A 27019-nucleotide genomic window follows, 5' to 3' on the forward strand; every position below is an offset into this window, starting at 1 on the left:
TGAGTAAAAAAAAAAACAGACTAAGGATGTCAGGATTGGTCTCAAGACAGTCAAACAGAATAAAGACTAAAGATGGGTCAAGAGAGCTGAGCTTTGGTTTTGCAAAACTCAATAGTACTGGTGCTCAGGGTACAGGATCAAGTTTTTAACTGAAATACCAAAACCTTAAGACACTTGAAGGGGATTGTATACAAGGTTCCAGGTCTAGATCATCTCTAATAGGAACCACACATGAAGTGCTCACCCAGTTTTGTGACTGCTTGTGCAGAAAGTAGATTTCAGTTTAATTTGAGAGAAAAGCTGAGGTTTGAGGCCCATATTTTCCAACACAGTTAACACATTCCTAGAAAAATTAATACTACTTAAAATTATAAACACACATCAAAGGGAGAATGGTTGCCTTCCGAGTACATGCAGAAATTTTCCACAGACCACCACAGCATTTCAGATTTTACAATTCCACAACAATTATGATGCCATGCTATCTCCTCTTAAGTACTGAAACTTACCATGTTTATCAGGTGTACCTGGAGTAGTAAATGCTGAGTATTCTATAACACCAACTCAACAGTCATTACTGGCTTCATCAGGCTGGCCCTTTATATTACCTCCATTCAGCTCTGCCAGGATGGGCAGCAAATCCTCTCAAATACATAAAACAAAAATCTTCACAATCAAACATCCCTTTCTCCCCATGCATTCCTCCTTGGGTGGGGAGTTTGGCAATGCTACTCCAGAATTAGGAGGCATAGTCAGTTAAATTCAGTCTCATTCTCCCTGGCCTTGGAGAAGTTAGCAGCCAGTCTTCTTTTTACCAGTGTTTCTCTTCCTATGACAAAGAAGGGAGATTACATGCTGCCCTGATTTCTAGGACTTGCCCTGTTTGGCAGAGACATAGTGTCTTGCCCTACCCTGCCCTACACTACAAAGCCCCTGATCCCAGGACCTAAAAAGAAGAGTTGTCTAGAGATTTTCCAGATATTAGCTAAGACCTGAGTAAAAGATTTTTGTGTGTAGACAGTAGGGAGATTTGGGCTAAAACCCAAGAAAGAGCCCGAAGTATGTCTGCAGTGAAGACATAACCACAGCATCTGCCTCTGTCATTCTCTGAGTCTTTATCTGTTGCAGAATGACTGAAATGGGTTAGCTTTACCCTGAAACTTCCCCTCTGATCTTAAAAGGCCGTTATACCCTGTTACAAGTCATTTTTAAAGAGAGTCCTCGGTCAGTGGTTACCACATTATGGTATCTTTAATATTAGATCTAGTCACATAATGAAGAAATTTAGTCATGAATTCAATGGGGAAAATGAACAAGAAATTATTTGACCAGCTATATTAAATACATCACATCACTATATGCCCATACATATACAATTTCTGACTACATTCCCATGATATGTGGGCTGTGGATAAATGGTGGTGGCACAGTTTGACATCCTACAGACTTTTCTAAGATATGGAATTCTTTGCATGGACATGATCCTTGCCAACAATGATCTGTCAATAGTCTAAAACTAAATGTAAACAAATAAGAATCTTGTTAAAGCAATCCTTTAAAATTGTCATATAAACCTAGCCTTCCAACCTTCCCCAGACCTCTGTAACATTCTAGTTTCATCCAGTGTAGTACTACAGAAAACAATATAGTGAATGTGGCATACTCTCAAATTTGTCAGGTGACAGAGACTGACAAGGCCAGGAGCTCTGAGATGAAAGGAAGACACTGACAAACATTACTTATGTGGTGTCAAAAAGCCTGACCACGCGCCACTGAAGTCAATAGGAATCTCTCCATTGACTTCAAGGAGGTTGAATTTTGCTTTTTGTAGGAAATTGCCATTGAAGAAAAATAGGTGTAACAGACTTAGGCTTTCAAATAAAGTATTAAAGGAGGAAACAATGCACATTCACTCCTTGTTTTAATAAACATAAATGACTTCCAATGCCAAGGAAGAAAAAGACTGATGAGAGGGTAAAATAAGGGCCTTGAACTGTGAAAGAGACAATTGTATTTATATTCCAGGTTTAGAATACCGTTTATCAGAAGAAATGTTTTCTGTTTGTACTATATAAAATGACAGTCTGATAAGCCATTACGGAGGCAAAATAATCCTTCACCATCTCAATCAAACAAAAACTGTATCACCATTTCCTGTCTTCACCTCTTTGAATCTCATCAATCATATTTCTAAAAATAAGCTTATTTTCAAGGATATTTAATTATTTTCAGTACTTCAGAGTCTCTTGTACTATTTATTATACCAGTATCATTTCCATCAATCTTCATCTCCATGTTTTCAATTTTTCTTTCAGTCATCAACATTCTTGAACTGAAGTTTTCAAACTTCTTATCTGCAGCAATTGTAAACTCACTTGGAATATATCCAATCTTTTACCAATATCCATGGTGTTTTGAAGGCTGTCATGATTTGATGAGCCAGACCTGTGTCTTCTGATAGTGTAAAAATGAAAACATACATGGTCTCAATGCATACAGATTACACCAAGTTTACAATGCAATTTCCAATCTTCCCTGGAATTGTTTCTTTTTTGTTTAGTGTATTTTAAGCTACCTATAATGAATGTGATCCAGATAAAATAATTAAAGACATAACATTCCAGAAATTGTGAAAGTAAATCTCAGAGTGTATTCCCGTATAAGACAACTCCACTTCATATATTCTAAAGCCTTGATCCAAGAAAACACTTAAATCCCATTTACTTTGATGGGATTGAAGCACTTGCTTAAGGGTGATTGCTTGACTCAGGGCCTAAGACAGGAATGAACATACATACACCTGGCCCCCACTGTGGCCAATTTGTCTTTGTCTACCAACACAAAGCTGCTTTACTGGTAACCTGAGGATTCCCTCTGCATATTTTGGTACTTTTATCTGGTTGTGAGATGCCTATGGAACAGTGGCAGTGAATGGGAAGCTAGAAGAAAAGGATAATGGCAAGAAGAGTGGTGAGAAGGACTAGGAAAAATGGAGGAAGTAAGGTGCAGAAGAATCAGAACAGATGGCATGGTAAGGTAGAACTGACATGACAAGTTATCAGATGGCAAAGGACAAATGGATAACAAGAGAAAAGACCATCAACACCAGCACCAGGGACCAGACAACTAAGGGCACTACAGAACAGGAATCTTTTAGTTCATACCCACAGTGTCCACGTGGGGGAATTACAGAGCAGCACTTCGGTGCACAGTGCTATCTGGAACCCTGTAGTCCAACTGTGGGACAGTGTAGCCAGGCCCTAAAAGTGTTGATATGGAGAAAGGCAAGCTCTGCTATTAGGAGTAGAAAAGGACAGGAAAGGCAGTTTGCTGTGAAGCTGTATTCTTGTTGGGAGCTCCAGCTGGCTGTTGGGCTTTCAGGGGAGCTGGGAGCTTTTAAACTCCACCCCTGGAAGTGCTGATGGTCACATAGGAGGCCACCTATGGAGGTGCTGCCAGCATCAGTCATCCTGAGGTAGGATCCCAAGGGCTCCAGTTGTGCTTCAGAGGCCAAAAAGGCCCTGTTCTCCTTACCCACTGATGCTGCTGATGGCCCTTTGCTTAGATCTGAAATTAGTGTTTAATTACACATTTATCCAAACTGAACACCTGTCACTAAACTACAAATGAACATATAGAGGAAACCTTCAGCTTAAAAAAAGAGAGATAATTTAACAGTCTGCAGTTGGCCATAGCTCCTCCCTAGCTGGTGGTTGGACTAGCAATTATTCTGAAATGGTAAAAATTAATAACAAGGAAAAAACTATCTAAGGTCTCCCTAGGACTAGAAAGACTAGAAAGTTTTCCTGACATTCTGAAAGATACAAAGAGAACTCTTGCAAACCATTTTCAAAGTTTACAACTAATTAGATTCTACACCATGTGCTGTGTTTCAGGGGCCACTGTCCCTGAGCAGCTTAGCTCCTTGTTACGTGATACAATATTGTAGCAGGCAGTAAATGATCAGAATAAAAGTGAGATTATCAATGTATTGTGTAAACCTTCTGCCAGGTGGTTAAGAGCAGCAGTGAGGGCTGGGTTCAATGTATCTAGTGTTCCTCTTCACAAATATATGAACTGACTCAAGACCCCTCTCAGAAACCTAGGAAAAAGAAACAAACCCATCCTGGGTGTCCTTAACAGCCAGAACTTCCCCACTTGCAAGCATTCCAAGTCTGTTTACAAACAAGTGAATCTTTGTTAGAGGGAAGGGAACACATTCATAAATGTGGGAAAACACAGCAACCAAATATGTGCGCGCGCGCGCAGATGTGCGCGCACACACACACACACACAGAATAACAACTCTCTTCCAGCCATTTGGCAGTAGTCCACCTAACTCCCTTCCTACCCACTCGTGAGACTGTCCCATAGCTGAGAGTCCCATGGCTGCACCACATCATCCATGTACCAACCCTACTCATGATTTGCCTCAGTGACACAGTTGTCCAATTTGCAGGTATATCTCCAGTCCCATGGGAGATGCTTGACTGGTTCTACCTCGAAGAACTACCACTTAACCTAGCTTAATGATTCAGCTTTATTAAGGTGCTGTGTAGGCAGATAAAACTCTATACCAGCACTTGTATCTTTTTACCAATAGAAGGAGTAGAAAGCTGTTTTTCCTCTGGAGCTTCTGGCTACATTGTTTAGAACAGTTTCTGTACATTCTGTCTAGGTTTCTTATTAGGTAACACATATTGATTACACAGAATTCCTACATATACCACAGACAGCAGTACCATTTCTCCAACCTTCCTCACCAATGCAATGTAACCGAGATACTATGCTGGCTGGTTGAATGAATATTTCTTGGCATTTCCTGAAACAGCCCTTAAGGAGTGTGGCTCCTCCCAGTTGATGGGAAGTGACTCTGTGAAGAAGTTCAGTGTAAGCGTATGCTTCCCGCATCAGGAGAAAGGGAACTTGTCCTGCTGATGATGTCCAAAACAGAAGCTCCAGCAATAATAAATGGTTGTGGTTCTGTTGCTTACTGTGCCTGTGTTTTGGGGATTTGGCCTGACTAGGCTTATCCACCAGGAAATAGACGGTGAGGTCACATAACAGTACTTTAACCCTGACCTAGGATCATATCTAGATAAGAAAGGGGAAGTTCAGTCTCTTTGCCCATTCAGTCCTTTACCTTTTTGATGAGACCATCAAAAGTTAGTGCCATTACTGCCAGCTGTAGGGGTGTTTTTTTCAGATGTGAAAACTTGTCCACCAGGAACTAGGTTTAGGCTACCATTATTCATTTCCACATAGCTAATGAACAGTTGTCAGCTGGTGAGCACTTTTAATCAATACTGAGTTGGGTTGGGTTCCAGATAAGAACTGTATGTAGCTGTATGTAGTCTGAAAATGAACCAGATTTAATCTTGCATACAATCAGGCTGATCAATCAAATGTGCTATAGCAAACACTATTAGCTTAGAGAGATGGTAAACATTATGGTGGTGTGTGCTTTAAAAACACATTTAATAATGGCAATAATAATGGAACAAATCCTTAGGGGAGCTGAGCATTCTGCATTCTTACTGATAACAATGAGAATGCCTGTGCTCAGCATTTGGCCCAATAATCATGATACATGCCAAATAAGGCGCAAGTAGTATCATTACCCACTGCTTGTCTGGATCTATTAAACTTTATTGTTTTAGGCAATACTTTATTAAGTTTGATGGTAAAGTTTTCTGCACATAAAAGTAGTAACTCTTTGCTTATAATTTTTCTAGTCTCCAATGTGTGATTTCCAGTGGTAATGGCTTTAATGACATTTGCCCAATTATCCAGCTGTCTGAGATATTTCTAAGGTGCCTATCACCATGGTATCTAAGCATTGACAAGTATATGACAGGAATTACATAAAAGAGTAATGTGTTCTATAGTAAAAGGATAATTCCATGTTTTATAGTGTTTTCTTCAAAAGAATGCAACCACAATTCATTTAAAAAAGAATACCCTTTTCAATGAAGCAGAGATAAGAGAATTTGTTTTTCCCCAATGTGAAACTTCCCTTCAATTATGATAAGACAGATGCTCTTGCCATCTCAGTTCTATAAAACAATAAAGAAAACCTCTTTTGATAATTTTTCTTTTAAGTAAAACAAATGCTCAGTCAAATACATGGGCATAATAATATCAGGTAATCTTTCTGATCTACTTATGAGAAATCGTATTTCTCCCCCGAATTTAAGTCACTGGAAGACGGTCCCTTTTTTGAATACCCCAGATGAATGTTATCAAAATAAATGTTCTAACTAGAGGTAGTACATTGTTCTGTCTTCTGTCTATCATAGTTCCATTCACTTTAAGGCTCATAAAAAAGATACAAAAATCATTGGAATTAGGGCATCCCAAAAATTAGCTCACATCAGCAAAACAAAGGAAAAGCAAGTATGTATGTATCAGACTTTTTTTTTTTTAATTTTCTACATTCCCAGTTCAAAACTATCTTTGACTTTTACTTAGGAAACTTGCTGGACTAAAATGGAACAATCCTCTCCCCCTTGGACTAACCCTTACATACTTTATTTGGCAACAAACAAATGATCTTTCTGCACATCTGATACGTGATTTATATCTGGAACTGAAATTCTAAATTACTGTACATTAACTCTGCTTTCTCTATTCCTCCCATTCCCTCCACTACAAATATTGTATTCTTTACATCCAAAAGCCAAGCTAAGGCATTTATGGAAAGACTGAATAATCCTTATTAATTACACATCATGTTTATTGACATGTTGTTTTTATTTGTATTCTGATAATATCTAGAGGTCCTCATGACAGATTGTGCTAGGCACTGTACACATACAACAACATAAATGGTTCCTGCCTCAGAGAGCCTGCAAGTTACAAAAGGTCATGTAATGTCTTATCATCAAGTCACAGATACTGTTCACTCTGTACATTAGTATTTGCCGCTGAGATATCCCCATGTTTTCAACAAGATACTGCTTCTTTGGAATTAAGCAGAAAAGTTACTTGATTCTGCAAATAGCAAAATCTACTTGCTTAAATGTATTCTCTACTCCTCAGTCCTTACAGGGCTCAATCCTTCAAGGTGCTGAGCACTACTACAAAGTCTTGAGTCCACTCCACTCCTGCTGAAGTCAGTGGAAATGTAGAGTGATCAGCACCGTGAAGGATCAAGCCCTTTTCCCACAGGAGGACCCAATTTTCAAATGTGAGCACCTAAAGCTAGGAATTCGATTGTTTATAGAACCAACCTCAGTGCCTGATTCTGTACTACTGAAATCAATGGGAGCTTTGCAAGACCTATCAGATGGGCATTTCAATATATTCTCAATGCTGGAAGGGCTCTAATGTGGTAGGTAGATTTTCTACCTTTTTCTTACATATGATGTAATGGGTATCTGCCCCACACTCACCCTGCAGGATTTAATGCAGGCCAGATGAGCCAATTAACCAATTAGGCAACTAATTAAGGAGGCTCAGCTGGATAGGAATAGATGGTTCCTATAAAGCTCAGGAGTTGAAAGCAGAAGAGGCTACTGGAAAAAAGTGGACACTCCCATGAGGAAGGGAGGAGTGAGTAGGGACTGCAAGCTGCAATCGCTCCTTGGGAAAAGTGAGGAGACTCTGGGAACTGGTAGGCCCAGGAAGAAAAGGGGAACCATTAGTAGGAAGCAACCCAGGGAGAGAGCAGTGAGGCCAGAGAGAGAGAGAAGGCCCAGACTGCTGAGCTGAAGGTCCCTGGGCTGGAACCTGGAGAAGTAATCAGGCCTGGGTTCCCCTACCAGCCACTGGGTGAATGGCACTGAAGCCATGAGCAAGAAGACTGCCTGGGACTATTGAGGAGCTAAATCCATCCAGAAGGGGGAAACACAGATAGACACTGTGGTTCCTGAGGCTGCAAAAGGGGCTTCAGGGGGACAACAGAGATGGAGGGATTGGCATTGGCCTCAGGCTAATCCCCAGAGTACCAGAAGGTGGTAACAGCCCAGTGGTGAACGGTGTATCCCATCAAATATGGGAATAGCAAATGTTTTCAATATATTCATACTAGATTGTGAATGCATATGGAAATTATCTTTTTGATGTTTACAACTGTACCATAGACCAACTGACAATGCATAGTCTTCATATTTTCAGCAGTAGGTCTTAAAGAATAAAACTGTTTATTGTTGTGTAGGCACATGGATGTTGTCATAAATATAAAGGGAAGGGTAACCACCTTTCTGTATACAGTGCTATAAAATCCCTCCTGGCCAGACGCAAAACCCTTTCAGCTGTAAAGGGTTAAGAAGCTGCGGGGGAGGGGGAGAAATCGATCTAAGATATGCAACTTTAGCTTTGAGAATAGCGTATCTGAAGTCGACGTATCTTAGATCAACTTAAAATCACTTACTTCACATCCTCATGGTGCGGGATCGATGGCCGCCACTCCCCCGTCGACTCCGCTTCCGCCTCTTGCCGTGGTGGAGTTCCGGAGTCGACGGCAGAGCGATCGGGGATCGATTTATCGCGTCTACACTAGATGCGATAAATCGATCCCCGATAGATCGATCTGGCGGGTAGTGTAGAAATGGCCTCAGATAACCTCGCTGGCACCTGACCAAAAATGACCAATGAGGGGACAAGATACTTTCAAATCTGGAGTGGGGGGGAACAAAGGGTTTGTCTGTCTGTGTGATGCTTTTGTTGGGAACAGATCAGGAATGCAGCCTTACAACTCCTGTTAAGTTAGTAAGTAATCTAGCTAGAAATGCGTTAGATTTCTTTTCATTTAATGGCTGGTAAAATAAGGTGTGCTGGATGGAAGTTATATTCCTGTTTTTGTGTCTTTTTGTAACTTAAGGTTTTGCCTAGAGGGATTCTCTATGTTTTGAATCTGATTACCCTGTAAAGTATTTACCATCCTGATTTTACAGAGGTGATTCTTTTACCTTTTCTTTAATTAAAATTCTTCTTTTAAGAACCTGATTGCTTTTTCATTGTTCTTAAGATCCAAGGGTTTGGGTCTGTGTTCATCTGTACAAATTGGTGAGGATTCTTATCAAGCCTTCCCCAGGAAAGCATGTGTAGGGCTTGGGGGGATATTTTGGGGGAAGATGTCTCCAAGTGAGCTCTTTCCTTGTTCTTTGTTTAACATGCTTGGTGGTGGCAGCATACGGTTCAAGGACAAGACAAAGTTTGTACCTTGGGGAAGTTTTTAACCTAAACTGGTAAGAATAAGCTTAGGGGGTCTTTCATGCAGGTCCCCACATCTCTACCCTAGAGTACAGAGTGGATAAGGAACCTTGACAGATGTCTTAATGTATTATGAGCAATTTTCAAGTGTGAGTAGTAGCCTTATGAATGGTTTATATGAAAGAAACTTTTCATGTATTAGAAAGATAATGTCAGGTATCTGAACTGTGTTGCAGCATCTCTTTTCTATGGATTTAAGCAGTTTTTTGTGCAGTATCTATTTTGTAGTGATATAGTGTGAGATCCAAATCTGATTGAAGTCAATGGCAAAGTTCCCATTTAAGGAACTACAGGCTCAGGGCCATACTGAATACAACATGCCATAATTTTCATTATTTTTATATGCACCTCAAATATTTCATCTGGTATTAAAGTATAAAAGTTACATAAAACTTACCACTTCTTCATGGGTAGCACTTTCTACATTTATGCCATTAACCTAAAAATGAATATACCATAGAAAGAAAGTGATTTGTAACATATAAATAACATAATAAAAATAAACATTAAAACTTGTTTAAAACAAGTATGTGTGTGGAATAAATGTACAATTTACTGACCTGTATTAGTGCATCTCCTATAAATAACATTCCTGTTTGGTCAGCTGTGGGGGTTACAAAAGCAGTATGTTAAGTGAAAGACTTAAATAATGACATATATTGCTTCAGCACTTGTTTAAGCACACTGTTTGGAACAGTGTAACATTTTAAACTAATTTTCTTGTGAAAATGCCAGTGGCATAACGATCAGGAATCATCCAGTAAACCTAATAGATTGGTACCAATTTTAAGCAAATTAAGAGAGTTACTTTCCATGCACAAAGGACTTATTTAATATGGAAAACAAATGTCATTTCTCACTAATGAATGATTTCATTAAATTATCTGGAAAGTGTGATTCACATTTTTCATTAGTCTTGCTCAGACAGTAAAACAGAAATTCTAGAAGCTACTTAGAATCTTTTTTTTTTTTTGCCTGGAACAAATTTACAGGAACTGGTATAATTAAAGAAGCTGTGCCTAGAATTTAATAAAACTATTAAAGATTAAGTTTGAATTTGCTCTGTTCAGGAGAATAACACAACATATTATTTCAACCAGTAATTTGCATATTTTCTACATCATGAAATCAACAGGAATGACACCCTGGAAGGGCACACACAACAACTCTACTTCAAATGTGAACTGTCACTTTTGGGGGGTGAATTTCTCCGACTTCTGATGACATGAGTATTTAATGTGCATTCAGGGAGTTTATCATCTCATAGAAGATGGTCGGCTGTTCACACTCTGATCCTGCAAACACTGATGTGGTTAACCTTAAGCACCCCGGTAGTCTCTTTTTTTTATGTAACTCTTTTGAGACTACTCATGTGCTGAAAGTTAAGCACACATGTAAGTGATTTCGGAATCTGGGCCTGAGACTTGCAAGATTTTAAAAAATATAACACTCAACTTAATATTTTGGGAAAGTGAAATGGAGGGAAGGAAGACTGTGACCACACAGTTGTTAGGGGGCTTATTCCTTCACCCACTTACTTCCCTGGTCCTTCTCGCATGAACAGAGAGCAACAATACCGGAAGTCCAAAGGTGCAAACAATTCCATGTTTACTGGGGTGAACTTCCAGCAAACATGATTCCAGTTTCCTTCCTTAGTGTCCCCCTTCCCAGCTCTGACACCACAGAGCCTTACCTGTGGCCCTGTTCCCATTCCTGCCCTTAGCTAAACATGATTCCAATTTCCCCAGTCCCTTTCCCTGTTCCCATTTCCCCCACCACACACACACACAAACTTCCTGATTGACTGCAGACTATAAAGTAAAACTTGAGCTCTGCTTAGCTATACCTTAACCAATCATTTTCCTGAAATTTAACTAACCAATCCTAACATATTGTAACATGATTATTTAACCAATTATATCCCACACCTTAATTAGTTTACACCCAGCAAAATTAATTATACAGCAGACAGAAACAATCACAGAACCAGACAGAGATTATACAGACAAACAATAGGGAAATGGGGACTACAGTGATAGAACAACAAAGAAATGAGGATTTCACATCCCAGCTATTGATAAGTGAGTTCTTGCCAGACAGGATGCTATCAAACTAAGTTTCCTTTTAGATTTTCTAGGCACTTCCCTTTCTCTGGAGGCGATAGGCATTATCAGGACAGGATTGTATTCCTAACAGCCCAATAGCACCTGATTTCAATGTGACTAGTTTGGAATGTGAGGATGTGACTGTTCGCTTCCCAGCTTATGGCTGCCTCTGCTGCTTAGCCAAGGGCCTTAGCCTAAGCACAGGGCCTCAAGACTGTCACAGTGAGAGAAGGCCCTTACGCCGGCAGACGGTGATTTTGATTCTTCCTTTTATACCTCTATAACCAGCCAAGTGATAAGAATACACTTAAATTCTTAGAGTATACAGACAGGCATGAATATCTATATCCTAACAACAGTACTTTCTCAGCTTCTGCCATATTGGATTTGACAATATGAACAATGATGCTTTCATTCAAAATAGTTTTGTTTCTGAAGACATCAGGGTTGAATTTGGTGCCATCACTTTGGTTGGATAAAATAAATACCTTTACTTTATTAATCTAACTTTACTTGATATTTGTTAGTATTTAGGCAACATTTAACTATTTCTTGCATTAATCTATTTCAAATGACAGCTTGTATATACTATTAATGTAAAGTAAATGTTTTTTGGGGATTCTAACCTACCTTGTATTTAAAAAAGAATAATCATGCTTGCAATCTCTGGTGTGTATGTGTATATACACCTCTACCCCAATATAATGCGGTCCTCGGGAGCCAAAAAATCTTACCGTGTTATAGGTGAAACCGCGTTATATCGAACTTGCTTTGGCCTCGAGCATTTCTGTTATTAATAGTCACTTCCCGCCCCCTGACTGACCCCTCAGAACCCCCGACACATCGAACCTCGCCCCGCTCCTTGTCCCCTGACTACTCCCTCCAGAGACCCCCCGCCCCAACCACTCCTCCCAAGACCCCACCCCCTATCTAAGCCTCCCTGCTCCTTGTCCCCTGACCGACCCCTCCAGAGACCCCCCCGTCCCTAATCACCCCAGGACCCCACCCATACCCAACCCCCCTGCTCCCTGTCCCCTAACTGCCCCACCCCCAGAACCTCCAAACCATCCAACCTCCCCTGCTCCCTGTCCCCTAACTGCCCTGCCCCCAGAACCTCCAAACCATCCAACCCCCCCTTCTCCCTGTCTCCTGACCGCCCCCCAAGACCCTCTGCCCCTTATCCAACCCCTCTGCCCCAGCCCGGCACCCTTAACACATCACTCAGAGCAGTGTGTCAGAGCCAGACACTCTGACGCACTGATCCAACGGAGCATGCAGCCCTGCCCCCCAGAGCACTGCTTTACCGCGTTATATCTGAATTCATGTTATATCGGGTCACGTTATATCGGGGTAGAGGTGTATACATAGTCAGCCTATAGTGAGGGAAATGCAAACAAAAGAAACACAGGATATGTCTATGCTGCAGTTGGGACAGTATAAGTAGGCACACCCACGCTACCTCTAATCATGCTAGCTCACTAAAAATAGCAGTGTTGCTATGGTGGAATAGGTGGTGACACAGGATAGCCCTCTGTTTACCTACTTATGGTCCCAGGTGGGATTGTACTCAGATGGCTAGCCTGTGCCACCACCCATACCACCACAGCTACATTGCTATTTTTAGCAAGTGTGGGCAATCAAAGCTAGCTTGGGTATGCCTACATGTGCTGCAAATGCACCTCCTAATTGCAGTGGTCAGAAAGGTGACTGAGTGAGTTCCACTGAGTGAACATCAAAATAAGGCACTTAGCAATAATAAGTAAATGTTTAGCTTCTACATAAAAGCTATGCTGTATGCTTGATTTTTGTGCAAACTTCCTAGTGACATTGGTGAGAGTTCTGCTCTGGATCAAGATCAGTAAATGGCCTAAAATTTATACTCCAGTCCATGAGTTTAAATTTAAAATGGAAGATGGCTCTCTCCAGAATGTGTTTGGCAGTGATGAACCAGATTCTAAAGACACACCATTTAGTTACCCAGACAACAGACACTTACAAGTATGTACAAGAAGACGAAACACAGGTTAATATATTTTACTGGATCAAAAAGCAGATGAATGCATAAACTTGGAAGGCAGAAAGTACTGCAAAATAGGTATATTTTAAACTTATAAAGGCATCACCATATCCATTCTTTCACAAGAAGCACTACATCTACAAACACTGTCTTACGCAGGTGCTAAAACAAATTGAGATAAAATATATAGCTCCTATTGAAGTCAATGGGAAGATTCCATGGAAAAAGTCCAAAATGTTGTTTTACTTCTCATAGACATTCTAGATCTTGCTGACAATTGGATACCAAATTTTAATTTTTATTGACATTTTGATTATAATTCTTTTTGTTCCATTATAAGAGTAAACCATTTTCAGCTGGTGGATACTGTTTTTGTGTGTGACTCTATCTAGACATCTTTGGGCAACAAACACACCAAAAGGAGTCTAATCTATGTGAAGGATAGTTTCACAATTTAGAAAGTGCAGACACCAGTGCAAAAGCCATCCTGAATTTACTTCATTCCAACAGTGAAATTGAACTTGAGAGTAAATAGGGAAGTCTTGGTATGAAGGAATCACAAGCTATCATAGGCCTTTCATTGTGTTAGACACCTCCTCACCTCCTCTAAGGGAACTGGGAGGGACAAAGGAGTGCTGGACACATGTTCCTTCCCCACCTTCATCTGCAGAACAAGTCTTGTGCATGGGAAGAGTACCACCAAGTGTATTCTTCACCCAATGAAGGAATGGAGTAGTAGGTGTGCTACCCAATAAGCTAAGTAGAGATCATAAACATTCCTTTCACTGCAGTGGTGCAGTTCCACACTGTCCCCAATACGTCAGTTCCTATGTGGCTCTATAGAGCTGTTAGGAAGGATATGTCAAAAATAAATGACCCATGGCATGGCTGCAGCTGGCCCAGGTCAGCTGATTTGTAGAGCCCTGCATGGATAAAAATTTATACCTGTGGATGCGGATATCCGTGGGTATAAATCGGTATTTGTGGAACCGCAGGGCTTTCCTGGGAACCACAGCCGCAAAAGGAGCAGAACGTGGGGCCACTACTCCCAGGAGCCAGCGCCCCATGCCAGCAGCTCCTCTGATGTGGCTGTACAGGGCTCTACTGACTTGGGCCCGCAGGGGTATAAAATTGCAGCATAGGCATTTGGACTTGGGCTGGACCCGAAGCTCTGAGACCCTTGCCAGGGAAGTGGATCTAATAGCCCTGGCTCCAGGCTGAACCTGAATGTCTACACTGCCATTTTTAGCCCTACAGTCTGAGCCCTGCAAGCTCAAGTCAGCTGACCTGGGCTCTAAGACTCAGTGCTGCAGGTTTATCGCAGTGTGGCCTTACCCATAGTAACAGACAACCAGGGGAAAGAAAATCAAAGCCAAATATTCTACTAGAACTTCAAAATACGAAAGAGATTGAACCTAGTAATTATCAGTTATGTGTAACTTTAATCCCTTATAAAACATGGACCAGTTGAGAGAAGCATCTCTAGCAATTCAGAAGATAATGGAACAATGAACAGTCAGTATCATGCCAGACAAACTTGATTACATTTACTGATTCTCTGAAAAAAGTGATGTTCCTGAACTTTACTAAAGCCTGGGGATATACTATTTTACATAGTTATACCTGAAAAAACAGTATTTCAGGCTGACCTTGAACTGAACAATTTCTGAAAGAAAATAAGCACAGAGTAATGATAAACAGCACTGTATCATGTTTTACAGGAATGCTTAGTGGTTGCCTTAGGGATTAGTGTTAGACCCCCTCTTACTCAACATCTTCATTAATTATCTGAAAGAGGAGTAAACAGTATACTAATTACATTCATAGATTATACTAAATTGGGAGGAAAACTTCAGGGTGGTCCAAAGTGTTTTAACTCGGAGTAATGGTACGAAATGGAAAGAGTCTATTAGACTGTGAAAAACTGTCTCCCAAGGCAAGTAGTAGAAGGCCATTCACCTCAGTAATTTAAAAATAGACAAAACATTATAGTGTGAGAAACAAGCCTTCATCAGATAAGGGATGGACTGAAAGAACTAGCAGTTGTTTTTTCTCTCTCTGTTTTGTTTGGTTTTTCCCATTCATTAGGACTGTGGATATTGCATTTGTGTTAGTATAAGAGGGCTAGCCATAAACTGTAGAAGGCCAAATTATCAACAGTGTGAATGCTAAATAGTACAAGCACAAACTTCAGCACACCTATGCAAATCCTGACTTGTACCTTCATATTCTATGCACAGAGTTAGCATGCACAGACAGGAGTTGACACATAAGTTAGTGTGCATATTTTCAAAGGTTTGCCATGATACCCCATTTCTTGTAATATACCTATTTTATTATGTTTAAGTGGTATTTTTGGGAAGTGAATTCTAATAGGCAAACAGAATAGAAGTACTGTTAGGATTCATTGAAATAGTAGCATCCAAATTCACTGCATTCTCAACTGAATTTTTAGGAGGTATAATATGCAAACACATTTAGAAACATACAGATCTTTTTAGTATGATTGCCATGGGGCTTATGAATAGGACATTATCTTTATCCTGAATGGTTAGAAATACAATTACTAAAGTTTGCTTATTTTAATCCAAAGGGGAGCAATTAATCACCTTTATTTTATATTATATTCAAAGTAGCACTGTTTCAGCCAAAACTCTGCCTTGATAATGTACAGTTCATTAAAGCCAAATTTTATCAGATCATGTTCATTCTCACTCCATTTGTCCTGAGCAAACAACCCCTACAAGTCTTTAATCTCTGTTCCTGGCAACAAGCTTTTCTTGGCTTGTTCTTGTCTCCTATTTACATACAAATCTTTTCTCCTATTCATCGTATGATGAAAAGCTGATAACTCACCCCCTAAAATGCACATAAAACATTTCCCATATTATCATTTAGAGCTTTCAGAAGGAATAATATTAAGTAAAATAATGTGGGAATACAATTTTTTTTTTAATGACTGACATTTTTTAATATACTAAAGAGGAATTAAAACACCATCTACATGATATGGAGCAACTCTCCATCATGGTAAAAAAAAATCTGCCCTAGCTAGATAAGGCCACATTATCCAGAGCTGAATATGTGATTGCATGAACAAATGCATTCTATATATTTTTAAAAGTCCAATCCTGAATGTGTCATGTACTCTTAGAAATATAGTGTGTAATCCTTTCCACAGCTGTAACTGCAATGTATGTGTGTATAAGAATGGGAAAGAAAACCAAGCCAGATTTCCCTTCTCTCAACTAGCCCAAGACCTAGTACCTAGTGCTCACAAAATCCCACCTCCCTTTTGGGGCACCAACCAAAGTAGCCAGTCTTCCAACCCCCAGAGGCTGGCTGTGAGGAGAGAGGAGGAAGGAGAAAGCCAGGGCAGGCTCACCCAATCATCCCTTGGATCTTGCACAAGGATGAACTGTATCTTGTAAAGTTCCTCTACATGTGGCATTTCCTAACTTTCAAGTCTTTTTCTTTGCAAGCAAAATAACATTATTTTAACATATTTATTATGAGAAAAAACAAACAAAAACCACAAGTGAGCAGTTTTTGCCTAGCATATTGACTTTAGTTATGGATCTGTCTATCATCACATCTGATTTCAATTTCTTCTCCCAAAATTATAATAATTCCTTTTGATTTTATAGTGAAACACTGTTAGTAAATTTAGCTCATTGACTCTTGTCAATTTCCTCTGGGAGAGGGTGGTTGTCTGAGACATAGCTACAAATGGTTTTAACATTGTTTAAACTTGCATTGTAGACAAAGTTTTAAAGAAGATGGATATATACTGTAGAATCTGGAGAAGAAGCCAGAAAGAGGAGATGTGATTGTTACGGACTAAAGGGTCAAAGACTGTAATTAAAAGAAAAAGGGGGAGATTCATAATTTAAGGGAGTTAGAATGGGATGATGATGTGGAAATAGACTCAAACTAGGAACAGAAAAATTAAAGTACAAAATCTTTTTAAATAAGACTCATACAATTTTAAAAAATGCTCAGGGAAATAATCAAGGCATAACTAGCTTCTGTAGAAAACAGATGCAACGCTTAGGGCAGAATATATAAACAATAGTTTCTGCTCTATTTTCGGGCCTGGAATTCATGACGCAAACAAGGTTAATTCCAGCTATGAAAAAAATTGTTACATTATACTTAATTGTGTTTGGTTTTGGGAAATTAATACATTTGATGGAATTTAGTCCAATTACAGAACTTCAAAATTTGTTCTCTGTTCGCTTTAATTAGGAATTCACCTGATAGAAACTTATGAAATAATTTTAAAATTCTTAAATGTAAGAACATTTATCTACACTAAGGTCACGTCTACACATGAAAGGCTTTGCCAATATAGCTATACCGGCATTGATCTCCTAGTGTGGATGCATCTTACATCGACAGGCAAAACTGCTTGTATGGCTTATTCCTGCTCCTTGCCCACTACCCCAGGTGAAATAAGCTATACCTGCAAAAGTACGTTCAGTTTTTCAGGTAATAATGTGCCTACACTAGGAGCTTTTATCAGCACAACCATGTCTGTCAAAAATCACACCTCATTGATAGAGCTATTCAGGCAAAAATTTGTAGGATAGACCTAGTTAAAAGAGATACTCTGGCATTTACTCCAGCATAATTACAGTGATAGATATAATATAATACCTACTATTTTATAAAAATATAATTAGGAAAGCAGGACCTGGGGAGTAAACCAAGCAGTTTTAAAAGAAATAAATATATTAACTAAGTATGATTTTCTTGGCAAGAGGAAACCTCATAGAACAAACCTGGTCATTTTATTCTAACTATGGTTTATCTATTCTTGCTTACTACTTTTTCCCACCACTGACACAGCTCAAAATATAGTTTTATAGCTTTTATTTATTTACTGTCCCAAGATTACTATAGTGCTAAGATAAACTTATTGAGAGGAGAATTGTATGAATTTGTAATGCTGTGAGCCTTATTTCACACAGTATTGTTGAAATGGAAAGGAGAAAGCAATTCCTACAACACAATAATAATCTCTGACCTTACACTAGTATGAAATAAAGCTTATAAACCATATATAAATTCCTAGAGCAAGCCTGTAGAGTAAGTCTTCAGCCAGACTAACTCAGGATGTAATTGCATCAGATTTCACAAACCAAGTAGGATCAGCCCTACTGACCACTTGGATGGGAAGCCCTTAAAAGTAGACTGTGAATAGCCAGTGATGTTATTGATTCAGTAAGTTTAACTCTTCCCATGATTCAATACTGAACTAGTGCCCTAGCATGATGTTAGGGGGTCATTATCGGGATGTCTACACTGCAGTGAAATACCTGCAGCTGACCCATATCACCTGACTGAGGCTTGTGAGACTTGGGCTAAGAGGCTGTTTAATCGTGGTATAGATATTCAGGCTGGAGCCTGATCTCTGGGACTAGGGTGACCAGACATCCTGATATTTGTCTTACATAGGCAACTATAACCCCGTCCCCGCCTTCCCCGCACCCCAAAAAAAGGTTGATTTTTCACACTTGCTATCTAGTCACCCTATCTGGGACCCCACCCAACCTTGTGGGTCCCAGGGTGACCCGAGCTCCACAAGCCCGAGTAGCTGATGGGTAGCCAGCCGTAGGTTTTTAACTGCAGTGTAGATCTATCCTATGTTCCTAGGACGAACAGTGCTATTGGAGAGAAAATAGATGTAAAGCCAAGTTCCTTACTCCCAACTACCTGTGGTCATTGAAAATCCTTTATCCCTTTTTTATAAAGGCAGAGATGTTAATCTCAGGATATGTCTATAATGCCCCACAGTTCACACTATGGGGGTGTGAATAGCGGTGTTCATCAAAATGGTGCACTGTAACTCCCCCATGCGGATACCGTGAACTAAAAGGTTCTGAGTTTGCATTAGTGGTTTCCTGTTTGAAGAAGGTTACATTAATGTGAACTAGGAATCTTTTAATTCACACCCATGGTGTCCACAGGAGGGTGCTTGCAGCACTTTGGTGTGCACTGCTATTAACCCCCTCACTACTTACTCTGGTATTCCAAACTGTGGGGCCGTGTAGACAAGCTCTCAGTGTTCTGGCTAAATTCCAATGTGAGTAATTACTTAAATTCCTGATTTAATTTCGCTGGGAATTCCAAGTAGAGGTGATGGTGTTTTTCACTTCCTGTCCTAAATTACTGTTAACATATGTATATATACACACTGTTTTTTTTTTTTTTAAAGAAAAACAGCAACCTTTTCATTTGAGGACAATAGAGAAACATTATTTTTCTACCTTTAGTTCAGGGGTGTCAAACCCATCTGTGGAGAGGGCCAAAATCTATTTTTAATTATGGCCTGTGGACTGGAGTATAAATTTACTCATGCCAATAGAAGGACTGCAAACAGAGCAAGGGTGCATTACAGCATTTATGTAAAAAGAAAAGGTGCCACAAGTCCTCCTTTTCTTTTTGCGGATACAGACTAACATGGCTGCTACTCTGAGACCAGCATTTATGTAGTAACTAAACTTTAAGTTATCAATCTTTATTCAGAATAGAGCTGGTCCAAAAATGGCATTTTTCCCCCACACAGAAATTTGCCACAACAATGACAAAATATTCATTTTTGTCAAAATGCCATAGAAAACTTTGTTTTTTTATTAAAACATAAAAAAATGGCTGAAAATGGGAGTTCTAGTGTGTCATTCTGTTCTCTTGTGTATCATTGAATCCCTGGATGTGGTGAATAACAGGAGATGTAGACTAGCTAGGAATCCCAGACATAGAGGAAGATGGGAACATGAGAAGCAAACTACAACCCCCATGAGGCACTACAACTCACATTTTCAGACAAAACATTTCAGGTTTCAGCAGAAATATATTTCAACACAAAAGTCAAAATTAGACATGGAAAGCAGACACTGGAAGGGGCGCGGGGGAGTTGAAAACCTAATGTTCATCAAAAGCAATCAGACCAGTCCTGGTTCGTAACTTTATTGGCACATTTAACATGTTGAAGTAGGAAAACATATTCCCTTCTAGAATCACCACTATTAATGACTCTTCCTTTCTCATCCTCCTTTATTTTTGTCTGTCTTTTTTACCACTGCATTCTAATACAGCAGTTCACAAATTCACTCCCTTCCTATCTATTTCCACATTCCTGCTGTCCTATCTATTTCCACATTCCATCCACTAAAATGATCAGTAATTGTATTGTTAATTCCTACATCCAAAGTGTCACCAGTAAGCTTCGAAGTGAATATTCCAGTGAAATTAATTGGATGCAAGGCCGTTCATACCTCTCTGAACTATTATTTCAGGCTGTCTGCAGATGCAGGCAGACAATCCTACATCATTTTGACTTGGTTAATGTTTTCAGCATGTTCTTTACTACTGTGGGGTTGCTAGATTTTTTTAATGAAATCTTAGATTCCAAATTCTGCATATGCCATGCCAGCCCCCCAAATTAAAAAAAAATGCTTCAAGAGGAGCAGATTTGTCCCACAAATATTTGCTACCTCTGATTTAGCTGCTCACTTCTCCTTTCCAGATGATGCAAAGAAATGAGCAGATCTTTGCAGCAAACTGCTTGTCATTAGAGTTCCCTGAAAAAATGCCTACTTTCCCCAAAGGGCTAATTCTGAACAAGATTTTGCAAGGAAAACTAATACATCTGGAATATAAGCAATGTTTAATATTCTCACAGGGATCTGTATTAACAAGGGTAAATATAGTTTTTGTGTAAACAAATATAGTTCTCTATGAAACAAAAAAGATAAAATGAGACAAACATGAAGGTCCAAATGGGAACTGGGATCAAAAGGTGAAGTGAACATTTAAAAATTCTACTTAAAACGTCTTAAAGTCCCACGATAAAAGCCCATATAAGGAACTAGAATTTATTCAGAGCTCTTGGCCTGGATGGTTTCATTAGAAGAAGATTTCTGACTCCTGTTGAGAAATTTGAAAGAAACTCCTACCTGTCCTGATGGAATGGACTGAAGAGAGATGGTACTGTAATGATCCTCTGGGTCTCTGGCCAATATTACCTTATTTCTCAGAGGGCCTATAGGTATGCATAACTCAATCACTTCTACAAGTACTGGGTGCTGACCTGACTCGGACAATGACCAATGCAGAGGTCAAAACAGTGGGAGACTATTAGAGGTGGTAGGAGCCTTGGGGTCAGGGAATTTTCCCTTGCTTTAATATTCACTGGACGTTGATAGGCCTGCAGTGCCAGTGGAGCGTTGTCATATTTAAGCACTTTTTTCCCTAAGTAGTGACTTTTTATTACAGGCATTCAAAAGGTTCTCTGATATTGGCAGGCTGGTGGTATGAGCTTCTACTGCAGTTTGGCATGTTGTTTGGGAGACATGTCAGAAGGCACAGCAGGAAGGGGAACTAGTCTAAGTTTCTTTAATATACACAATGAGGGAGTTGAGAGGAAAGAAATTCAGATAACAGGATCCTCAGCCTTACCATTTTTTGCAGTCTGGCTATTTGGATGTTCCTAAAACTAGAGACTCTTCTAACATGTTTCTGAAGTGGAGATAGAGAAATCTGGAAGCTGAAGTGGGCCTAGAGAAACCTGGAGCGCAGGATCTAGTCCAAGAGGTAACAATAACAGGACCGCTTGGAAATAGTGACCATAATATAACAACATTTAACATTCCTGTGGTGGGAAGAACACCTCAATAGCCCAACACTGTGCCATTTAATTTCAGAAAGAGGAACTATGCAAAAACGAGGAGGTTAGATAAACAGAAATTAAAAGGTACAGTGACTAGAGTGAAATCCCTGCAAGCTGCAAAGACACTTTTCAAAGACACCATAATAGAGGTATAATTTAAATGTGTACCCCAAATGAAAAAAATAACCACAGTAAAAGAACTAAAAAAGAGCCACCGTGGCTTAACAACCATGTAAAAGAAGCAGTGAGAGATAGAAAGGCATCTTATAAAAAGTGGAAGTCAAATCCTAGTGAGGTAAATAGAAAGGTGCATAAACACTACCAAATTAAATGTAAAAATGTAATAAGAAAAGCCAAAAAGGAGTTTGAAGAACAGCTAGCCAAAAACTCAAAAGATAATAACAAAATGTTTTTTAAGTACATCAGAAGCAGGAAGCCTGCTAAACAACCAGTGGGGCCCCTGGACGATTGAGATACAAAAGGAGCACTTAATGACAATAAAGTCATTGTGGAGAAACTAAATGAATTATTTGCTTCAGTCTTCACGGCTGAGGATGTTAGAGAGATTCCCAAACCTGAGTCATCTTTTGTAGGTGACAAATCTGAGGAATTGTCACAGTTTGAAGTGTCACTAGAGGAGGTTTTGGAATTAATTGAGAAACTTAACAGTAACAAGTGACCGGGACTAGATGGCATTCACTCAAGAGTTCTGAAAGAACTCAAAGGTGAAATTGTGGAACTATTAACTATGGTTTGTAACCTGTCCTTTAAATCAGCTACTATACCCAATGACTGGAAGATAGCTAATGTAACACCAGGATTTAAGAAGGGCTCTAGAGGTGATCCTGGCAATTACAGACCGGTAAGTCTAACGTCAGTACCAGGCAAATTAGTTGAAACAATAGTAAAGAATAAAATTGTCAGACACATAGAAGAACATAAATTGTTGCACAAAAGTCAACATGGTTTCTGTAAAGGGAGATCATGTTTTACTAATCTATTAGAGTTCTTTGAGGGGGGGTCAACAAATATGTGGACAAAAGGGGGATCCAGTGGACATAGCGTACTTAGATTGCCAGTAAGCCTTTGACAACTTCCCTCACCAAAGGCTCTTACGTAAATTAAGTTGTCATGGGATAAGAGGGAAGACCCTTTCATGGATTGAGAACTGGTTAAAAGACAGGGAACAAAGGGTAGGAATAAATGGTAAATTTTCAGAATGGAGAGGGGTAACTAGTGGTGTTCCCCAAGGGTCAGTCCTAGGAACAATCCTATTCAACCTATTCATAAATGACCTGGAGAAAGGGATAAACAGCGAGGTGGCAAAGTTTGCAGATGATACTAAACTGCTCAAGATACTTAAGACCAAAACAGACTGCAAAGAACTCCAAAAAGATCTCACAAAACTAAGTGATTGGGCAACAAAATGGGAAATGAGATTTAATGTGGACAAATGTAAAGTAATGCACATTGGAAAAAATAAACCCAATTATACATACAATCCGATGGTGGCTAATTTAGCTACAACTAATCACGAGAAAGCTCTTGGAGTCATCGTGGATAGTTCTCTGAAGACGTCCACGCAGTGTGCAGCAGCAGTTAAAAAACCAAACAGGATGTTAGGAATCATTAAAAAAGGGATAGAGAATAAGATGGAGAATATCTTATTGCCCTTATATAAATCCCTGGTACGCCCACATCTTGAATACTGCATACAGATGTGGTTCCCTCATCTCAAAAAGGATATACTGGCATTAGAAAAGGTTCAGAAAAGGGCAACTAAAATGATTAGAGGTTTGGAACGGGTCCAATATGAGGAGAAATTAAAGAGGCTAGGACTTTTCAGCTTGGAAAAGAGGAGACTAAGGGGGGATATGATAGAGGTATATAAAATCATGAGTGGTGTGGAGAAAGTGAATAAGGAAAAGTTATTTACTTGTTCCCATAATATAAGAACTAGGGGCCAATAAATGAAATTAATGGGTAGCAGGTTTAAAACAAATAAAAGGAAGTTCTTCTTCACTCAGCACACAGTCAACCTGTGGAAATCCTTGCCTGAGGAGGATGTGAAGGCTAGGACTATAACAGGGTTTAAAAGAGAATGGGTAGCAGGTTTAAAACAAATAAAAGGAAGTTCTTCTGCACTCAGCACACAGTCAACCTGTGGAACTCCTTGCCTGAGGAGGATGTGAAGGCTAGGACTATAACAGGGTTTAAAAGAGAAACGAGATAAATTCATGGAGGTTAAGTCCATTAATGGCTATTAGCCAGGAAGGGTAAGGAATGTTGTCCCTAGCCTCGGTTTGTCAGAGGGTGGAGATGGATGGCATGAGAGAGGTCACTAGATCATTACCTGTTAGGTTCACTCCCTCTGGGGCACCTGGTATTGGCCACTGTCGGTAGACAGGATACTGGGCTGGATGGACCTTTGGTCTGACCCGGTATGGCCATTCTTATGTTCTTATATCTCAGCCTCTAGGGATGGAATCCTCCAATGCAAACCTAATGGAGAAGCAGCTAGACATGGTGTCTAAGCTGAGTTTGCAAGGATGCCCTCCTAATGTCTGCTCTCATCACCATGGATGTCAGGAAATCAGTTATGAAAGGAAAATAAAAAAAGGAAAATATAGAAATTCAGACAACCAGATCCTCTTCATTTGATCTAATCTTTATGGGGCAAGAAAACATTTTAAGATAGAAATGGCTGTGTGTTTATTTCTCAGTTTATAAATACCCGCCATGTTCCACCTTAAGAGAAGTGCCATGTCAGGAGGAGAGCAGAGTAGTATTTTTTGAAATTATTTTTATATATTATTTGAAAAATATATCTTAACAGCAGTTGGGGATCCTTTGAGATCGAAGACTGTACTGCGTACAAATGCAATATATTTTTATTTATTATTTGAAATATATATTTCACAACTACATTTTATGAGTTCCATCTTTTTTTGTTTTTCTGTTGCAACAGGAAAAGAAGCAAGTATTAAGTAGCAAAAGCAACAATTACACTTATGAGTGCTTATGTCTACAGCTCCAAAAAAGCAGTTCTACCTGCCAGGAATAAGTAATGCTCCATTAAAACTCAGTGTAACTCTTAGTTATAATAACAAAAATGCAGTCTTTCTTGGGGGAATGTTGAAATAGGCTGGTGAGGCTCTGTACGTTTTCTGCATATACGCTCTATAGAAACCGAGGAAATTTTCCAAGCCTAACAACACTTTAAAAACCATTACAATGTTTTATTGGTAAAAAGAAATTGTCAGCTGTGGTTTTCTAATAAATAGATGAGGAACTGAACCTTTACATTTCTCTAAGTTTCTAAATCCATTACTTTGCACAAAAAAAGGAAAAATGAGTCTCTTCAAAGAACTGCAATACTCTAAAACACACGGGTTAGCTCCAATATGGACATGATTAATATCACAGGTCAAAGGCTTACTGAACTGAATAATGTGACACCATATCAAATAAAGTTATGAATATTTAAAATTGTATAAGGAAATAAAAGGAAGGTAGTCTGGCATCTTCAATCTTTCCTCTTGAAAGATGTCATTGGATTTCCATTAGATCCCATTATCTACCTTAATAGAATGCAAGAAAGGGAAAGAAAACCTTGGGATGAAAACTGGGAAACAGATGACAAACTGAAGAGAAATCAGAAACAGGAGAAAAATGTTCATTAAATGAGTTACAAAAAAGGAAGAGATATAATAGGAAATATAATCCTAAAATAGAATAAAAGGTCTCTGATTCAAAAAGGAATGAAAAATTAGAACATGTACAAGACCAAAAATAGCACTTTTTGAAGTTGTATGTCTATTACCAAAGGATTATATCAGCTATCTTTTACCGACACATAGCACTTCATCTCTAAGCCACCCCACCTGTCCATATTTTGTCCTTCAGTCAAAAATGCTGTCCCAGGTCTGACCATTCTCCTGTCCAAACACATCCTGATGCATCTGCTTCCAGACTTAATTCGTTTCTTTCTAGTAGCTTAGAAAGTTTATTGTAGTAGCTGCCACCCTAGAATGCTGGTCTAAGAGCAAGGATCCAACCCCCAAGTTCCAAACTCTCACTGCCTTCACTAAGATTCTGCCTGGTATTAGACACACCTAATTGACTGAGGCAGTCTGAATGGCACAGGGTACAAATCCCTCTACATGGGAAAATTCTCATACATGAGACATATCCCTGTGCCACATAAATTTTTAACCACAGTCAGAGGTTGAAATATCTAAAGTGCTTGGAACAAACGGATGACCAAAGTCACTGTAATTCACCAGCATTTAGTATTAATTGTAAATTCATAGATTTTAAGGGCAGAAAAAAACATTATAATCATCTAGTCTCTGCTCCTGCATAATACAGGACACAGAACCTCACCCAGTAATTTCTGCATCAAGCCCACCGCTTCTGTCTAGATATCTTTCTAAACGATTTTCTGTAGTTTAATCCTGATGTAAAGACATCAAGTGATGGAGAATCCACCACATCTTTGGGTGTAAGTTGTTCCAATCTTTAATCACCCTCACTGTTAAATATTTGCACCTTATTTCTAGTCTGAATTTGTCTAGCTTCAACTTCCAGTCATTGCATCATTTTCTGCTTTTGTCTATGAGATTAATGTTGTTTCAGTGATTAATTACCCTCTTTGTCAAAACATAGTAATTGCTGAGTCTAATAAAAATATGTAATTAAATATAACTATAATTAAAATAATCAACAATATCAGACGGGACTGGGGAATAGCTAATGCTGTACCTATCTATAAAAATGGCACACAGGTATGTAGCTTCCTTGCTATGTTTTGCGCTTTACAGAAGCAGTGCTCAGAAGCACCCACAAGCAGACAGATGGTCAGCACCAGAGACAGTGGCTCAAAAAATGAAATGTAAATTCCCTGCCTAACCTGTGTGCTTGATACCCACATAGGCAGTGGTGGCTGGGACAGAGAAGAGGAAGAGGAGTTATTTGGCCAGAATGCCTAACACCTAGGGTATGTCT

The 27019-nt window shown here is 39.3% G+C and overlaps 1 protein-coding gene across 1 annotated transcript in view; it reads right to left on the minus strand.

Annotated features, from left to right (window-relative positions):
* SNTG2 (syntrophin gamma 2) overlaps window positions 1–27019 on the minus strand; it is a 247301-nt gene that overhangs the window by 179795 nt on the left and 40487 nt on the right. Inside the window, exons 5-6 of the mRNA XM_043541919.1 lie at window positions 9777–9820; window positions 9614–9655 (exon numbers count right to left, since the gene is read on the minus strand). Coding sequence (XP_043397854.1) covers window positions 9614–9655; window positions 9777–9820 — 86 coding nt within the window. The remainder of the gene's footprint in view (window positions 1–9613; window positions 9656–9776; window positions 9821–27019) is intronic.

This window comes from Chelonia mydas, chromosome 3 (genome assembly GCF_015237465.2).
Source record: "Chelonia mydas isolate rCheMyd1 chromosome 3, rCheMyd1.pri.v2, whole genome shotgun sequence".
NCBI lineage: Eukaryota > Metazoa > Chordata > Testudines > Cheloniidae > Chelonia > Chelonia mydas.